Source organism: Bidens hawaiensis, unplaced genomic scaffold, assembly GCF_021521415.1.
Source record: "Bidens hawaiensis isolate Kalapana, Puna unplaced genomic scaffold, B.hawaiensis_p1.1 tig00002414_1, whole genome shotgun sequence".
Taxonomy (NCBI): Eukaryota; Viridiplantae; Streptophyta; class Magnoliopsida; order Asterales; family Asteraceae; genus Bidens; species Bidens hawaiensis.
Window position 1 is genome coordinate 2874609 of NW_027491131.1, and position 20098 is coordinate 2894706.

Here is a 20098-nt window from a genome sequence, read left to right on the forward strand (position 1 = left end):
TCCGTAGTGGATGGCATTATGTGGCGTTTTGGAGCCATAATGTTTGGGCACAAAAAAAAGGCATAATGGATGACATTACGGTGATGAGCATTATGTACATAACGTTGTGTTGGCTCAAATTTTGAGGGTTTTGTGAGAGAGAAGTAGAGAAGGGGGTGGGGTAGAGAGAGGCGTTTTGGGGGGGGGGGGGGGGCGTTTTCCCACCACACCAATTTTTGCAAAATGCCTAAAACCTGACTAGGCGCCACATAGTGTAAAATGCTCGGATGTGCCTAGTTTTGACTACCCATGGTCTAACAGATAAGAGCATTCTTATCCGGTTCCCTATCCCTATCTCTATAATTAACTAAAAACCACTACATTTCTCTTTTCTGTTTAATTAAATAATATTTTTTTGTACTTTAATTGTTATAGTTTTTTCTCTCCATCCTATAATTTACAAAAAAATAACTACATTTTTCCCAAATTTATAAAAAATCACTACCTTTTCTCTCTCCATCCTATAATTTACACTCACAAGTCACAACCACTCAAAACCCCACCCTATAATTTACAAACTTCCCTCACAATATTTAAGGAACCGGATGAGAATGCTCTAAGGCAAGTTATAAGGTATCATCAAACCTCAAAAGTCATGCTTTTTATAGTTTTGAGACTATTTTTACCCGACCCCACAGGCAGCGCTGAAACTTAATCAGGTGAACTGAGGCTAAGTTCGTCTTGGTTTGGCAAGACCTTAACCGGCATCTTGGTTAGAAGAGACTTCATGTGGAACTAGTATCGGTGGCAATTCCTTTCTTTTCACAAGATATGAATATGATATGAAAATAATCAAGTTTATGATTGTCATGTCTAATTCATAGCCTCATAAGTCATGTTCGGGTTTTCAAGTTTGTTTTGGCTTAGATGTTTAACCTTTAACTAAACATACCATGTTCGGTGCATATGGATAGTTGAATACACTCCAAAAGCAAAAGTAAAAACATATATAAGGTTTTACGAACTACTTTCAAGCTTCAAGCCATCGGTCAAACCGGTATACAATCAAACCGAACCACATCAATCTCAAACAGATAATCGATAACACGTGAGTTGTTTATACTGGTCTCAATACCTCATTCTTGTTGGTATTATTTATTTTCTTTTTACAAATTCTCTTTTGATCTTTGTTTGCTTATTCTTTTAATGTCAAAATATTTGACATTTAGTTAACTTTCCCTTGACATTATATAAAAAAACAAGTTTCACAACCATCTCAAGAAGGATCGAGTAAGTAATATATATTTGGTGTCACATTACTATATTAGATTATAATCAAATAATAATATTGTTTGTCAAGTCTTCCACAAAAAAAAAAAGCACAATCAAAATCACTGGCATTCCATAATCTTAAGGACCCAATAATCATTAATATATTCTTTTAATAATAAAAAAGAGTAAAAGAAAAAAGAAAGTGCATACCCATAGAAGCATGCTTTTAACATTTGTACAATTTTCCCTCCCTTCTATTCTAAAGTTCAGTTTTTACAAACCAATAACCCTTTAGTAACTTATACCCTATGCATCAAGACTTGTACATCTCTTAAAAGTTCCAATTTTACCCCTTTCAAAAGACCCAACTTTCTTTTTGGTCATTCAACTATCATCATCAAAGCTGACCAACTTATATACCCCCACTTCCCCACAACACAAATTCACCATTTTTAACCAAAAATCACACACACAAACACATAGCAAGACAAAAGCTTCAATCTTTCATCTCCAAGTAAGTTTGTTGATCCCTTTCTTTTGAGTCAATTCTATTTGCATTAGCATTTTCCGTCACGGGTGTTCACTATTCGAGTGCTCACTAGTCGTGTTGGTTCAAAAACATGAAAATTCAAACCTAATTGGAGTTAGAATTATGTTTTAAACATTAGAATCAAGTTAGCATCCAAACCAAAATCCAAATTCTAACTTCAGATTTTGAATCAAATTCATATTTATGATTTTAAACCGATCAAACTTGTATACATACAACTTTTGTTACTAACTTGGTTTTTTCAAATGAACACGAATAGAAACCAAACTCGGCTTGATTTTTTGATATTTAATTCTAAATTCACTTTTGAAAAATCAAATTTTAAAATAACCCCAAAAAACCATTTAATGAACACTTCTACCTTTAATCAAACTCGGATCAGAATTCACTCTCAAGAACACTGAAACTCGAATACCCGAAAACCGATTAAAAAATTACAAATAGGAAAACAAGTGCACACAAGAATCACTCAATAAAAACCAACCATTGTATACCATACATTGCAATATAACAAAGCCTTACACCATAACACCTTGCTTCTACACACACTAAAAGAAACAAACAAATTGGAGGCCAACTATAATAATTGAACCTCCACACTCAATTCTATGTTTTCTACTACTCCCCTTTACCATTGGGGGTAATATCGTAAATATAGGCGAGTTGCCCATGTATAATTACATTCTGTAAAAAAAGTAAAAATTATGTTCTGTGCAGGATTTGGCATATTTTGAGGCCAAATATTTTATGTGAGAAATTACGAATATACCCTTATTCGAAACCTCCCAAAAATTAACAAACGAAGACAACGCGAGTCAACAAAACACACACATAGGAGATTTGTGTTATTAGATCTACTTGTGGTTTCTAGAATGTACCGGAACATTCTAGAGCGTAGATTTTGATGCAGGTCTTGATCAAACCTTTTTGTTTAAAAAGTCAGGCTGAGGTTGACTGCAATGCAATGCAATGCAATGCAAATCCAGTTATGAAGGAAAAACTCTATGTGCTCACAAAATCTGGATAGGGGTAGTTTGGGAATTTTGCTCAAAGGCAATGGAGAAGAGCTCTTTTGCAAGGTGGATGTGAGGTTTTGGTGCCTTGTTTGGGTGGTGTTGATTCCATTCCAAGTGTTTTTAGTAAAAAACTCCTTTCCTGAAAAAAAAAACGAAAAATAAATATATAAAAAACGTCACGGTTTAAAAGAAGTTCTAAATGGGTTATGTCTGTGGGTTAATGGGTCAAACCCGACACGAACCCAAAATCATGCCAGACACGTGAACCAGATCATGATATGAAATTTGCTGGATGACATGAACATGGCCCGTTTAACCTGATTTTTTATAATTTATCTTTTGCATTATAATAATACTCCAAAACTACGAAGTCAGAACAAAAAATAAAGATGCATATAAACAAGTATGTTTAAAAAATATATTTCAAACTATGACATAAAAATATATTTTATAAAACAAACTTGTTAAACAGGTCAATCCACGAACGCGACAAGTCAACCTAAACCCAATCCATTTAGCTAAACCCAAACCCGCAAATCTCGTGTTAGGTTCATGGCGTGTCATAACTTCACCCCCTTGTATACATGAAATTATGAAATACGAATCTATAATCGATATTTGTTTGTGTTTGATAATGGGGTGAAATGAGAAATGGTATGATTACATAAACACCGACGTTGGGTTTACGGATATGGGCTCGGGTTGGCCTTGAGAATGAGTACGGATTTAACCGTATGAACACAAGAGACCCATTTAATCTTTCTAATTATAAACCTATTTTTCATTCAGTTAAAACATAATCATTTGCAGCACCAATAATAACAGAACCCTTCATGGGCTTTGCTTTATGAAACACAAATGGCCCATTTTAAGCCCATACGCTTTTTTGGTTTTGAATTTTACAGAGGTTTTATTTACAAGAAAATCACAAAAATAATCATTTTCTTTTATGTGTCAGAAAAAAATTTCATTTAGCCATGAGATACACTTTCCCGTGTATCAAATTTGTATATCCGTTTACTAAACAAACAAACGAATGTGATACACGAAACCATATCATGTATAGATTTGTCTGTGTATTAATTCTGTATAAATTTGTGTATGTATTATTATTCGCGTATAACATGATATATATAGGATTTAGGCAGGTAAAAAAGTAGATCCGTGACGAAATATTTGAGTATCTCATGACTATACGCATTAAATTGTTTTGACATGACCTATAACAGTACAACACACTCGAAAAATGGTTACTTTTGTGATTTTCTCTCTTTATAATGTTGGCTTGAAGTATTAAGTGGTTTTTAAACGTGTGTTTAACTTACACTTTCTGAAAATTGTGGGCTTGGGATCCCTGCAGCCATTGATTTAAACATTGGAGTTACTTGAAGTGGTGAATTGAACTCTGAACTTGGCAAAGGACATATGACATCAACACCGTTATCGAATTTATCACAAGGACCTAAAATATCTGTAACGAAAAAAAAACGTAAGTTTAGAATTATCATCACAAACGCCAAAATGATGAGAAAATTTAAGAAATGAGGAATTTGCCTTGATTTGTTGTTGATTCAGGTTTTATATCACTTTTACCATCAACAATAATTTTATCTTGGATCGGTTCTTGAGGAAGAACTGTTGACCCTGTACTGTAATCAGAACCGTCTGGAGATCCTTGATATAAATCTAGTTGCCTGCACGAATAAACGCAAGTTTAAAGTAAGGGGCAATTTCATATGTATGCATGCAAGACTAAAAATATCATAAATGCCCTTACTAGGTAGTTAAAATATCAAATATACATTAATTATTAATTACATTTTAATTAATTACCATTTAACCTTTATATTTCTAAAACTTTAAAATTTCATATATGCCCATCTTTAACTTCACCAAAAAAAAAAAAAAAAACCTATTATTAGCTTTTTTTTCACATTTTTTTCCTTAAACTTAAAATTTCATTATTGAACATCTTTCTTATCATCGATGTCGATCAAAAAATCCAAATATAAAATAGGGTTTAAACAAATATAATGGAACAATGTAGAATAGTCATTAAATAAAAGTTCATCAGGTTGGGTGTATATAATATTTTTAGTTTTGGTTTAGTATATATGAAAATTATCAAGTTTGTAGGGATATATTTGAAATTAATCCTTAAAACAAAATGTTTATTGATCATTGCAAGTGAATTTCCAATTATGCCCCCTATAACTACCTCCAAGACTGTTGGCTGCCTTCATCACAACTTTTAATGTCGATATCAGAAGCGTTTAATCCATTAACGTCATTTTCTTTTGATTGTTTTAGAAAATCTTGAACAGCCTGAAATATATATATGTTAAACAACTTATTTACACATGTTTTCCCAAAGAAAAGAATAAAACAATGAAAAATCTTTTCACCTTGCAGGCGTCTTCATAACTCTCGTTTGTTTTCTCGGTATTAACTTTAACCGCCAATGAGCTAAGCAGTTCTGCTTGTTGAAGCAATGCAATAATCTTTGGATCATCTTTCTTGAGAAATGTTCCTTTAGAAACATTAATCATTAGTTACTTTTCTAAAACTGAAAATATTATATTTTAAACAACTTCACTTTTTATCACTAAAAAGTTTCTTGTATGTCGAATTACCAACTTTCGACACCTCGGCACTTTTGGGAGGAAGTTGAATTGTGGGTGTGTTGATGTTATGGCATTTCTGTAATTTTACGGTAAATGGAGGTCTAAGTTGCTGACTGTCGTCTATTGCATCGGGGATATGTTTCCTCCTGAATAAGAATAACGCCATTAATCTTTAAAATATATTCTTGAGCTTTTATATGTTAAAAATATGATCTTGAGTTTAGAATACCTTATCTTGGAAGGAGACATGGAAGTTTCTAGAACTGCTTCTGAATCTTGAACGCTTTGAAGTCGGGTCCTTTTGTTGTTCGTTGCAGTGTAAAATTTGTTGTTCTCTTTTGCTAACGCTTCGTTCTTTGCTCTCTTCTTACACAAAGTGGAGAATCGATTTTTAACCGCATTATCCGTCCTTTTTTAAAACAAGGAATGTTTAATAATCTTAGTAAATTTATCGTTTTTATAAAAAAAAAAAAGTGGTGATCGAATATGGGATGGAACGAAATTTACCTGCCTGAAACCACTTTTGCTATTTCAGTCCATCTGTTGCCAAAAATCTTTTGAGCCTGCAAACCATCTTCTTATATCAGTGTTAAAAAAGATGATTTACATTTTTAACAACCGTATGTTTAATGTTATGATGATGACGATGAATCGATGATGTCATAAATTAGAAGTAGAAAAAAATATATTTTTATAGCTTTACCTCGCATAAAAGCATGTCTTCCTCTTGTGACCAACCTCCTTTCTTGAAATCAGAATTCAAATAAGTAAACCATCTGTTAAATCAGCATATACCCGAATCAAGAATTAACAAATGGTACCAAAAAGTAAGAAAAAAAAATACCGGATCTTGAAAAATAAAAATTTATTTTTTTTCACCTTCTTCTGCATTGCCGTGTACTTTTATCCTTGAATTTAGATGCAACAATAGCCCAACTGCACACATGACATTCATCATCAATATTTAATCCAATCTTATTGATCAAATCATCAATACGTATTTCAAAATTTCAAACAACTTTTAACGGATCGATCATCAATAGATTTTCAAAAACTTTATGAAGCTTGAAGAGATTAAATCCAATCATCAATATGTATATTCAAACTTTGAAACAACTTTTAACGGATCGATCATCAAAGATTTTCATACAACTTTACGAGATTTCAAGAAACAAAACCGTACTTGTCAGTTCCATGGATACCAATCTGCTCCCTCAATATATCATCTTCCTGAAACACTAACAAAAGGATCATGAGCAACAATATAGATTGCAAAAATATTCATAAAAAAATAGAATAATAAAAATAAAAAATAAACTTCAATTAATTGATCAAAATTAAAAACTAACCTCTTGAGACCAAGAAACTATATGCCTCTCTTTCTGCTTCTGAACTTCACCACCACCATTACCATCACCATCATTATTCTTACCACTTTTATTAATATTACTATAACTACTAGTACTCTCACACCCTTTGTTCTTCATATTCTGCATCTTTCACCAACTGCTTTACCCAAAAATCCTATCTTTCGCATACTAAAGCACACCAACTCTTTAAAACTTTCCAAAAAACACAACAAAAGATGATTTTATCAAAAGCCCCAATTTTTAATCTTTTTAGAGCAAAAACTTTAAAACCCTTAATCCACAAATTAATCCAATTCATTCATCCATTTGCACCTCCGATTCGATACCCAATCAAGCATCAATCAGCCTTGAAGCCCTAAAATCACACAAACATTAAAAAAACCTTGTATTAACAAACTGATTGAAAATCAATCACAAACCATAAAAACCTTAACTTTCCTACACAAACTCTTTTAACTTTATAAAAACCACAACAAAAGATAGATTTTTTTTTAAACAATTTTTTTTTATCTTTTAAGAGGAAAATTTTTAATACCCTTAAACCAACAAATCAATTCAATTCATTGAAAATTGAATTGTTGATTGAATCAAACATCAATCAGAGTCTCAAGGCCCTAAAATAACACAGCCAGTAAAAACCTTGTATCAACAAATTGATTGAGAACATTCAAAAACCATAAAAATCTTAACTTTCCTACACAAACTCTTTCAAACTTTATAAAAACCACAACAAAAGATAATTAAAAAAAAACATTTTTTTCTCTTTTTAGGGCAAAATCTTTAAACCCCAAAATCAACAAATCAAATCACACAACAAATTAATTCAAAAAAAAAAAAACCAATTTTTTCTGTTTTCAGAGCAAAATCTTTAAACCCCAAAACCAACAAATCAAATCAATTCAATTCATTGATTCAATTACTTCCAAACATCTTGATTGAATCCAGTATCAATCAGCCTCAAAAGCCCTAAAATCCCACAACAAATTGATTGAAAAAAAACCCTTTAATCACAAACCCTAATTAAACAGATCTGGGTGAAATGAATCAAATTGAATGGTGGAAAATGAAATTGAAGATGTGGGTATGTGAAATTGAAGGGTTAATTGTCATATTACCTGCAAATATGAAGCAAAAAGTGGGTGGTGTGGTGGGGTTATTGAGCGCGGGTATGAGTGAGAGTTTGAAATATTGACACTGAAATCCACAATGAAAGAGAATAATAATAAAAGGTGAAACTTGAAGGAATCAGTAAATGTTATTAATATTAATATTAATATTAATGGTGCGGTAGGAAGTTTGGGTTTTTTAAAGAAGACCCGTGTTCAAGTCTCGCTTACAAGTTACAACGCTACTTTGAGTTCTTTTATATTTGGTTTTTTAATATCTGAATTCCTTCCCGATCTAACGCACAGGGTATGCATTTCATTACCAAAATTTGTACCCGGAACCGAACCTAATTTGTACATGGTAATAACCGGAATCGGTTTCATACTCAAAACCGGGTTTTTCAAATACCTGAAAAATCCCGAAAAAAATGTAGCCCCGTAAAAACTCAATCTATACCTGAAAAAAACCCGAAAATAGGGGTTTTCAATCCGAAAACAAGGTATTCAAATACCCGATCCAAATCCAATGCATACTATTTTAGATACATAGTTTGAAATATGTAGAGCCGAAATCCACAATGAAAGAGAAACAGTAAAAAGGTAAATATTATTATTATTATTAATGATGGTGTGTGGTAAGTTATTTATTTATTATTATTATTATTATTATTATTATTATTATTATTGTTGTTGTTGTTGAGGTTTACGCTCCGGGAAGGTGAAGGTGAAAGAATCACTGTTTCATGTGAGTGATGTAAATGTGAATTTTGAATTCAAGAAATGTGTAGATGAAGATACTACTGTAACATATATTCATTTAATAAGATCACATTTTTTAATATCATTTTTGTTGAACCCAATAATAACTCGGTTGGGTTGGATTGGAACTTAAGACATTGCAGCCACTAGCTCAAATCTTTACTTCTCATCCAATATAAGAGCATTCTTAGCCCGTTTTCTAAAAATATGTGAGGGAGATTTGTAAATTATATGGTACGGTTATGAGTGGTTATGGGTAGAGTAGAGATGTTATATGGTAAAGTTAAATTTTGGGTTTCACTGTTCATACCGTATAATTTTTTAATATTTTCTAAAAGTGGTTGTAAGCAGAGGAAAGAGAAAAGATAATGATAAAGGTATAAAAAATATTATTTAATTAAACAAGAGGGAGAAAAACAGTGATTTTTAGTATAATTATATGATAAGGAATGACTTGGGAATGCTCTAAACCGGTTTAGGTTGAAATCGGTTCAGTTTGGTCAACAAATGTCAAAACTAGTTCATGAACGGCGGTGCAAGTTGAAACCGGTTTCTTAACCAGGTTATGATCGGTTTCGGTTTGGTTTTTTATCAGTTTCGGTCCTGGTTTTGACCAGTTTTTGCTCAGTTTTGGCCGAGTTCGGTTCGGTTAACCGATTTTTGTGGAGAAAACTACAACCTTGTTTTGAACCTACGGTTTCAAACCGGTTTGGTTTTGGTCTAATTTTCGGGTCGGTTTGGTTAACCGGTTTATTTGTCCACCTCTAATCCAATGTAGGTTGAGCTATTTTGTTTTAGTTTTGAGAATCTGCGCGTTACGTCGGGTCGTAAAAAGCTCTTAACGCATTAAGTATGAAATGATTGGGGCAAAATGTGTTTCGGGTAACTCTTACCCATACTAAAAGTCGCCAGTTTTGATTCATTACTTGACTGACCTGTTTGGCTCAGATTTGTTTATTAGACCTGTATGGTTACATGTAATAAGAGGTAAAGCGGAGATACGATCAAAGAAAGGTAGAGATAGATAAATAGACTGCATTATCATTTTTATCTAGTCAATATGAATATGTATAGTTATATGTACTTATGTGTTTCTTATATCTTTTAACATAATATTGATTTAAAAATATATTACTTTTTGTATTATGCGGATTTTTTATTTACAAAATTATATAATATGAAAATCGGAGTTCGTAAACTATATAAGTCTTCAGGTCCTCGGTTTTAAATTATATAATATAGACGCCGATCGGGTCGTCTATATAAGTCTTCAGGTCCTCGGTTTGAGTTTTATATTGTTAGGTTATGAAAGTCAGTTTGAGAACGTTTTGAAACTTGAAGCATGCGTAAAGCAAACTAGTAGTTTAACTTATATTTATTTATTTATTTATTTTAGACCCAATTACAAATTTTGTCCTTTAAAAAAAGCCAAATTACGGTTCGTGTCCTTTCCTTGCAGGCGGTGTCCTTTAAACTTTTTTTTTCTACACGTTATGTCCTTTACGCTAACTGGGTTAGAAAAAGTCAGTTAAATGCCCTCACGTGAGACGCATGTGAGGGCATTTTTGTCTTTTTGCCTACCCTTCTTCTTCTTCTTCTTCTTCTTCTTCTTCTTCTTCTGTATCTATTAACACACACACACATTTCATCACCATACCTCCCACTCTTCTTCTCCATCACCTTAATCGATGCCTCCACCATCGCCGGTTCTACTATCGCATGGTTTTAACATACAAACCCTAATCGATTTCGATTCTACTGATGCCGGGTTACAACTGTATTTGTCCCCCGTACCGTCATCTTGCACCTCTAGCCACCACTGTTATCTTGCCTGGCTATTATCGCCTATTTTCCATCTGATCTACTGTTGCCGGGTATCTTTGGGAAACCCTAGGCGGCGGTGTGACGGTGGCAGTAGTCCGATTGTGGTTCTGATTTCGATTGTTGCGGTTACAAGACGGTTGTGATTTTAGGGTTTTCTTCTTTCTTTCTTTTTTCCAGGTCAAAACAGGTTTCAGGTTGAAATTGAATCGGAGGGTTTCTTGACGGATTCGGAGCGATTAAGGGTGGAATTAGGTGAGGGTTTTAGTGGGTAATCGATGGCTGAGGTTGAATTGATGGTGTAAGATCGGTTGTAGATTGAGGGTTGTTGTTTGCGGCGGTAGCGACCTAGACCAAAGCTCACAGATTCATCGATTTTTTTTGGTTGATGAAATCCTTTAGATGGTGGTCGATGTTGTGGTGGTGATAGATTGGATGACGATGATGAAGATGATGTGGAGCAATGGTGGGGATGGGTGGATGAACAAGGTAGGTGATATAGGTGTGTGTTTTCCAGCGGCCAGTTTCATCAATCCGGCCATGGTTATGGAGGTTGCAGCTAGAGTAGAGAGAGAATAGAGATGGAGATTGAATGTCCGGTGGTGTGGGTGGTCGCCGGATGCTGTGATGGCGGTGGACCTGGTGGTGGCCAGAGAGAGAGAAAGAAGTGTGAGAGAGAGTGAAGATGGCGGTGGCTGCCGGAGTGTAACAGGGGGAGAGGGAGAGAGAGGAGAGAGAGAGAGTTTATATCAATGTGTTAATAGATACAGAAGAAGAAGAAGAAGAAGGGTAGGCAAAAAGACAAAAATGCCCTCACATGCGTCTCACGTGAGGGCATTTAACTGACTTTTTCTAACCCAGTTAGCGTAAAGGACAAAACTTGTAGGAAAAAAAAGTTTAAAGTACACCGCCTGCAAGGAAACTTAGAAAAGGACACGAACCGGTTTTTGGCTATTTTTAAAGGACAAAATTTGTAATTCTGTCTTTATTTTATTATTCATTCAAGTTTATAGCTTTCATATCATTCCTATCCATTACGCTCAAATACTCATGGGCGTCTGGAAGTGGGTACAAGGCTCGGTAGCCGTTTAGGACCCGTTTTCGACGCCCTGGGATGGTTTATAAATAATAACTTAAAATTTTATGTAAATAAACTGAGAAGATTAAGCCCTTTTTTAAAAAAAATTATAACTTATGATCATTTTTATACCATTAAAATTGCTTTATCATATATATGTAATTCTTTATTCACAGTTTGAATTATCTTAACCCACAATAATATTTTATTTATTTTTATCACAATTATAGTCGATATCTAGGGAAATATTATATATACGTACCCACTTTTGCACTTGTAACTTGTATAGGTCGATCGAAATCTTCGAGACGATCCTGCTAATACTTTAAATAAAAGTATAAAACATTCGTTATGAACTCGCAAATTTCTACATGCTACAATTAACATTATTATTTGTCTAAGATGTCATAATAAATATCTTATTTACATATTTACAAGCCCAGCATACTTTTCTCACAATGTAGAGTACATTGTAGCAATAATAATATTTTTTATTATAGGTAGACACTACACATATACAATCATACTTGTCGTCAATGAACGGGCTGGGCACGCTTTGTCGTGCAAATAAAAGATAAATTGTATTTGTATAATTTGTCTTTTGCAGTTCTATTATTATTATTATTATTATTATTATTATTATCTATATAGAAGTAAAGAAGAAAGTTGGTGTCGCAAGACTCAAATTGGGCCATGTGGAACCACCTTAATGGTTCGATATTTTTTTATTGGTTAAATGTTTTTCATTTTGTTTTTTTTCTAGATTCGTAACAAACGTTATGTTTTTTGTTTTACTGAATTCGTGTCAACGCACCACCATAACTCCGGGACTGACAATGCTCGGGTTTTACCGACTCACCGCGCAACGTCCAGTACCGACAACGCTTGGGTTTTACAACGCCCGGGTTTTGCCGAACTTTATTTTAGTTTCGTTATTGTAACAATCGATACCGTAACAAATGTGAACAAAATTGACAAATTCGCGTTGACCCACCGCCGAAAAGCTCGGATTTTACCAGCGCCCCAGTTTTACCGACTCACCCGCCCGAATACGAGTCGAGTCGACGTTTCAACGATCAGGTTTTACCAACACCCGGGTTTACCGACCAAATAAACATTGTTTTTAAATATGCTAACAAAAAAAACTTATAATCTTACTACTCTAATAAAAGAGTACTATATTTTGCCACTTGTCAAGCTCTCATCACTCCTCACAATTTCTAACCCATATTCAATAAAATGGTATTTATTTCGGATCAACCCGCCCAAATAATGTATTCCGGATCCATATATTATTTCGATGACATTCTTTACAACTAATGACGTCTTTTTAAAGTCATCAGGTATCAATTTTAGAAGTGAGTTTTACAATCTTTATATATATATATATAGTCATTAATATTACCAAATTTTTTATTCAATTTTTATAGTATTATTGCTAACTGAAGATCAAGTCAAGCAGCTAACTTTATTTGGGATTGAAAAAATCTTGCTGCGCAACAACTCAAACTTAAGAAATATAAGACCATGTCTTTCCCTGATGTCGAGTATATATCTATTGCATCTAATAGTTTGATTCACGAAGAGTTGTCATACGATCAAACTTGCTAATAGTAGAGTTCCAAACTCTATTTAATTCAATTACTCATGAGCAGAAAAATGTTTTTGGTCGTATAATGATGACTGTTCAGCAGAATAAAGGGGTGTGTTTTTCTTATATGGTTATGGTGGAATGACACAAGGTCGAAGACTCGCGCAAAAATAAACCATATACAACTAATTAGATAGTGGTAAATGGGTGTCGAACACGAAGAATTTGTGGAATATGTGTTACTGAGTAGCTTACAATTAAACTAATATAAATGTAAATGACATGAAGTAATTTTCAAGTTGTTTTTTTTATTAGATTTTAAGAACTAAATTAGCTAATGCGAAAGTTGTAAACAATTGATCAAACAAGTATTTCTCTTGGAATTCGGGTTATCACACAACACTCTTGTTAAGGTTCAATGGATAAATCATAATATCTTTATTTTGTGTAAATGTGATTATTTGTGATTAATCAAGAACTAAGTACTCGGATTATTAGAACGCGAGGTTGTTACTTGTTAATCAATCAATATGTTCTTAACCCTAATTCCTTCTACTAAATCTCAATTGTCAATGACACCAAGAACGTATAGAACGAAACTAGGTTTAACACGATATGGACAAATTACAAACAATTAAACAAACATCATAGTTATACTAACATCAACAATTAGATAACCAATCCAATTCAAGAACAATAAACATAAGTGTATTGTGAATAACCTTACATCCAAGAGAAACACCAAAGGGTTTAGCTACACATAATTGGCATCATTGATTCAATCTTTAATCCAAAGCAATCCAAGATTATAGTGTTAATCTCCAATTAAAATCACCCAAAATATTGTTTCCAGGCACCAAAAATCACCCCACAACAATGTCTCAGTCGGAATATCATGAAAAGGATCTCAAAAGCCCATTATAACATCAAATTGGAGTTGTAACCGTCACCAGCATGCATGCCCCACCGTAAGCTACGGTGGCCACCGTAGCTTACGGTGGCTTTGAAAACCACTACGGTAGGTTCTAACTATTTACGGTAGGGAGCTACGGTGGAACCCTACCGTAGCTTACGGTGGCTACCGTAAGCTACGGTAGCCTCAGCTCCAACACACTTGATCTTCTTTGACTTGTTGACAGCCATCGCCAACTCTCGAGTCCTTTGCTCCTCTCCATCATAGTTCACTTGAATCGCCATTTTTAGCACTTGTACCTACAAACGCACGACATAGTGTAGTAATCCAAATTCGTGAAATTAAGCATAAACGCATACGTTTTAACGAGAAATACTACACTTAAGGGTGGTTCTACAATCCACCCGTCATGGAACAAGTAAAACGTATTATGAAAGACCTTATCAACTGCCATAAGATCAATAGGCGAAATCGTCCTAACTGTTGCTTCAAGTAGAATTGCCTCGTTATTGTTAACTTGAGAATGCACATCACATTCCAGGTTTCATATTCCGATAAATCTGAATGAGGATTCTACTTGCTACATGGATTTAGGCACAGACGAGGCACAATTATTAGAAAAAACCAAATTAATAATTTGGGACGAAGCTCCAATGGCTCACAAACACGGCTTTCAAGCTCTTGACAGGTCTTTAAAAGATGTTTTATCTTCTAATTTGTTGTTTGGAGGAAAAGTTGTTGTATTTGGAGGAGACTTGCAACAAATCCTACCTGTAGTTTAAAAAGGCACTAGGCAAGACATAGTAAACGCCTCTCTATGTTCTTCTTACATTTGGAGTGAATGCGGGTAGAGGTAAGGCTGTCTACATCTTACCCTCCTCAGACCCTACCATAACTTTGCTATTGGTGGGATTTACTGAGTACGATGATGATAATGATGATGATGATGATGATAATGATGATGATGATGATGATGCAATGTCTTGAGTTAACAAAAAACCTAAGGTTAACTATGGGTAAGCCATCATCTGATGTTGAAGAAACCAAATTATTTGCGAAATCGCTTTTAGATATAGGTGAAGGTAATGTTGGCGGTCCTAATGATGGTGTTGCAACGATAGATATACCTGACGATCTATTTATAAAAGATTCAGCTAATCTTATATCAAAACCTTTTGACTTTGTATATCGTGATATTCTACAAAATTACGAGAACCAACATTACTTTCAGGATAGAACCATACTTGCACCAACAAACGAAATTGTTGATAAGATTAATGATAGTTTGCTCAAGATTTTTCCAGGTGATGAAGTCGAGTACTTAAGTTCAGATACCATATATAGTTCAGAACATATCAATGACACGGTTGATACAGCTTTTATACTCACCTGAACAGCTTAATGGTCTAAGAATATCCGGATTACCAAATCACTAGCTTGTGCTAAAAGTTGGTGTTCCCGTTATGCTCCTTAGAAATCTTAACTAGAAAGAAGGCTTATGTAACGGTACTCGACTGCAAATTATATCTTTAGGTACTCGTGTAGTTGAAGTAAAAATTTTTTCTGGAACTAACATTGGACACACAGTTTTGATCCATGGATCACCACTGACTCCAACAGACAACAAAAGGCATATAAATTTCAAAGACGACAGTTTCCCCTTGCAGTATGTTTTGTGATGGCCATAAACAAAAGTCAAGGTCAATCATTATATAGGGTTGGTTTGTATTTGAAAGAACCCGTGTTCTCACATGGACAGATATACGCCGCCTTGTTAAGAGTTACAAGCAGGTGTGAGCTAAAGATTCTGATTCTTGATAAACAAGGTAATCTGACCAATACAACCACAAATGTAGTGTAATTTTCTTATTTGTAAAATACTTGCCTAATGTTTGTTTTGTAATTCATGTAATTTTAATGTAAGTTGTAATTCTATTAACAACATATGATAATTGTGTTATTGGTCGTATTTTGCTTAATGTTTAAATATTGTAATTTTCATTAATTCCCCGTGTAATACACGGGTCTCAAACTAATATGTTATAAGTAGAGTCACTGTAAGGCCCCGTTTCCGGTAACCCTACTTTGGTGTTGGATTTACTCATAAACACAGTTCTAAAATCAGAGTAAATTAAAAACTTCGTGGAATAATTAAAAACTTCAAACATCACATTACAAAACATTCATTCTTGTCTTAACATACAAATTATCTTTTCATAAATAATTAATTAAAACAGTCATAACACTTCATCATGGATGCCAGTCTCTTCAGTCCATGCCCTGTGTCCCTCCTTAAGCCAGCTGTCTCAACCTATTTGCCTGCGTGCATACTAAAAGTCAGCTACGCTGAGTGAGTTCTAGTTAATCAATTAACATACAATACATTCATACCCTTACTCGTATGCGTCCGAAGATACGTATTCATACCTTAGTTTTCTATAACTCTTTTCATATATACCTTATATACATGCATACGTACTTACATACTTTCTTTCATAAAACCCTATGGTATACATAAGCTATTCTACATTAAACATCACAGATATTGTAAGGGTCTAGTCCCTATCATCACATATATTATAAGGGTCTGGTCCCTAACATCACAGATATTATAAGGGTCTGGTCCCTAACATCACAGATATTATAAGGGTCTGGTCCCTACTACCTCGAATAACCATACATTTATCATACGTGCATATTTTACCTGTCTCATGTATATAATAATATATATATATATATATATACATGCTCATTCATACTATCATTATATAGTAATAACATCCAATACATAATCATACACGTATCATACACTTATCAATTAAGTAAATGTATTAACTATCACATAGGAGTATGCACACAGCCCCGAAAACATTTCAAAGAGAAATGGGGCTAGAACTCACCTGGAGTCGATTTCCCTCGCCGTTAATGGTAATTTCCTTCTTTAGTTGTGCACGGCTAACTGTACAATACATTACGCGTGTCAATTATCTATTACCACTACTTCATACATCTAAATTTATGAAACCCTCAACTAACGAGGGTCCGGGGGCAGCGCCCCTGGTAGCGGGGTCTAGGGGCGGCAGCCCCTAGCAGGGTCCAAGGGGCAGCGCCCCTGGCTGGGGTTGAGCTCGGAAATGCATCAGAAAATGAATTTTATAAAATTTCGCATGGAAGAATTTCGCTTCGCATGCATAGAATTTCGCTTCGCATAACTTTTTCACTTCGCATGGAACTGTTTCGCTTCGCAGGTTAGCTCGGAAAAATTTTATTTTCATTAACAGTCCTTTAACAAAAATGCATCAGAAAATGAATTTTATAAAATTTCGCATGGAAGAATTTCGCTTCGCATGCATGAAATTTCACTTCGCATAACTTTTTCGCTTCGCATGGAACTGTTTCGCTTCGCATGCTTTTTCGCTTCGCATGGAACTTTTTTGCTTCGCATGGTCATGCGATGCGAAATTATTGATTTCGCTTCGCATGGCTGTGCGATGCGAAATTCTTGCCTTTCGTCGTTTTACCATTTTAAAACCATCTTCCGACACATTCTGATCTCATGCACCTGATCCTGAACCCATATCTCTCATAGTCCAACGCTACCTTTTCACCTTAAAGTGCACCCAAGAGGTTATAACTTACCAAGTTTATATTTTTCTTACATTTTACAACCCGATCAATCATTATATCTGTTTGCATGACGATTCTAACCATAAAACTTAACCATTTAAACCGAAACCCACATTTTGCTTTGGGTTCGAGTTCAGATCTGGACAATACGTAGATCTGGACGTGATTCTTGTTGCTTGACGATGTTAAACACGAGATTCCACCCTTCTTTGGCTTGTGTTTTAAATCCGAGTGCTAGAGAGAGAGTATGTGTGTGTTTCTTGAGTGTGTTTGTGTGTTTGGATGAGAAAAGAAAAGAAAGGAAGAAGTGGTTGGGTTTATATAGGGGGGGGGGGGGTTTCATGGGTCCCACCACCCATTCCCAATTCCTACTCCAAATATTATCCAAATACTTAACACACGACTAACTTAACGACACACAGTTAATAACAAACTTTCTATTATGTATTATTTAACAAAAGTTAGATGTTACAGTCACTACCTCAGCATCTGGGACCGACCGACGTCATCCCATTGGTTCACCTTAATTTTTATTTTTAAATTTTGTTTTCGTTTTGTTTTAGTTCCAGTACCATAACGAACGTAACTAATACCGACTAAATTCGCGTTGACTCGCCGTTGTCGTCCGGGACCAACGACGCCACCCCACTGGCCTACCTCAATTTTTATTCTTATTTTTTTGTTTCCATTTTGTTTTAGTTCCAATACCATAATGAACGTAGCTACTATTAACTGAATTTGCGATGATTCGCCACTGCAACACCCGGGTTTTACTGACCGATTTACCGCGAAACGCGCGGGTAAATCACTAGTTATTATTGTTGTTGTCGTCGTCGTCGTTGTTGTTATTATTATTATTATTATTTAATGTGCACCAGGGATTTTTAGTAGTATATAACCGGTAACCGAGTTAAATAAAACCGTAATTTAAATACAATATTTTGGATAGTTACGGGTAAAAGAACATATTCGGTAAAATTTCACTCACAGAGTCATAGCATAAGCTGTTGAGAGGGTTTGAGAGGGTGGAACGAGAGGCAAACATTTCCTTTATTATAAAGGATAGAGAAACTATTCTCATTAAGACCTCCGGCTCTAAAAATAAATTTAGTTATATATTGGTGAAACAAAATATCCGTAGGGAAAATAAATTATAACTAATACGTTATTTGAATTTCATAATTCTTGTTCAGAATATAACATGCTAAATTTTAAAAATATAAATATCGTTCAATGTCAGGTTGGTTCAATTAGTGGGTTATTAATACACGTATAACGATGATCGAACCACAAAAAATCGTTTATTATAGATACATAATCGAATCATTTTGTTTTCTTAGTTATTTTAATTATGGTTAAGTCATTCGATCTTTGTATACGAGTAGCCAAAGATGAAAACATCTCCCACCTTGAATTCATTGATGCCTATTAGACATAATTAAATATAAATGAGGGTAAAATTATTCTACAAAGGAGAATAAAAATAAGAATGATTTGTAGCTACACAAAAAACTCAGGAAAAAAACTCAAAATTTAACAAAAAAACAAAAAAGTAAAAATACAAAAATGTTTTCACTGTCTTTTTCGTTCAAAAAAAAACATTACTGAGTGAAAAACATTATTTGTCTTTTTGTTTGGCATTGTGTTATATTTTGCAATTTATTGTGTCTTTTGTTCATTTTCGTCATTGTGTCTTTTCATCGAGGGGGGGGGGGGGGTTGATTTTGAACGGGAATGATGAGGGAAACTTTTTAGTTTTTTATTTTTTTCATTTTTTATTTATATTTTGAGGTATGATTTTTTAATTTATTTTTAAAGGGTTTTTGTATGGTCACAAATTCTTCTAGCACTTCTCATTTTTGTCTCACTTTGTATTTTAACTTTACCCGATAAACAATAGAGGTTGTATTATATAAATATACGTTGAGTATAAAACCCATCTCTTGTACAAACTCTAAGAGTTAACACACATATTGCTATTAACTACAATATAATACAACACACACAATTACACATTTGTTAACTCACACTTAAGAGTTTTAACTATCTCTTTAAAGAAACCCACCCACCTTCAATCAATACATATGAGCTACTTTGGTAAGAAAATCATTTTTGTAACAATTTATAAAGCATTAAAGCTTCTTTAATTTTTGTCAAATATACAACAGTTATTGATGGCAAAGAGAGATTCTAACCTTTTTTTGGGTAAAGGTAATAACAAAAGAGTTGTCATTTGGAATTATAGGTGTAGTGGAAAGAAGAAAAGAAAAAAAATAAATAAAGAAAGAAACTAGTCTAAAGAAAGAAAAAAAAAACAGCTAAAAACCTTGTTGTGATTAATGTTTTTTTTCCCTCAACGTTCTGATATAAAGTTTATAAAAAAATGGAGTTG

At 34.0% G+C, this 20098-nt stretch overlaps 1 protein-coding gene across 1 annotated transcript; it reads right to left on the reverse strand.

Annotated features, from left to right (window-relative positions):
• Nucleotides 1-2274: 2274 nt before the first annotated feature.
• Nucleotides 2275-7069, reverse strand: LOC143619113 (transcription factor MYB124-like). Its single transcript, XM_077091125.1, has 12 exons — nucleotides 6791-7069; nucleotides 6625-6671; nucleotides 6321-6377; nucleotides 6145-6217; nucleotides 5949-6004; nucleotides 5671-5850; nucleotides 5451-5587; nucleotides 5223-5347; nucleotides 5036-5142; nucleotides 4372-4511; nucleotides 4143-4288; nucleotides 2275-2956 (listed from the first exon to the last, which is right to left on the reverse strand). Exons 1-12 carry the CDS (start codon nucleotides 6935-6937, stop codon nucleotides 2849-2851), a joined length of 1323 nt encoding a protein of 440 aa, XP_076947240.1. The 5' UTR covers nucleotides 6938-7069; the 3' UTR covers nucleotides 2275-2848.
• Nucleotides 7070-20098: the final 13029 nt, after the last annotated feature.

Coding starts and splice junctions, on each gene's coding strand:
- LOC143619113 (XM_077091125.1), bottom strand. CDS start 6,937: ATGCAGAATATGAAGAACAAAGGGTGTGAGAGTACTAGTAGTTATAGT. Junction 5,348..5,450: donor TGCCGAGGTGTCGAAAGTTG/GTAATTCGACAT, acceptor ATGTTTCTAAAG/GAACATTTCTCAAGAAAGAT. Junction 2,957..4,142: donor GCCCACAATTTTCAGAAAGT/GTAAGTTAAACA, acceptor TTTTTTTTTCAG/GAAAGGAGTTTTTTACTAAA.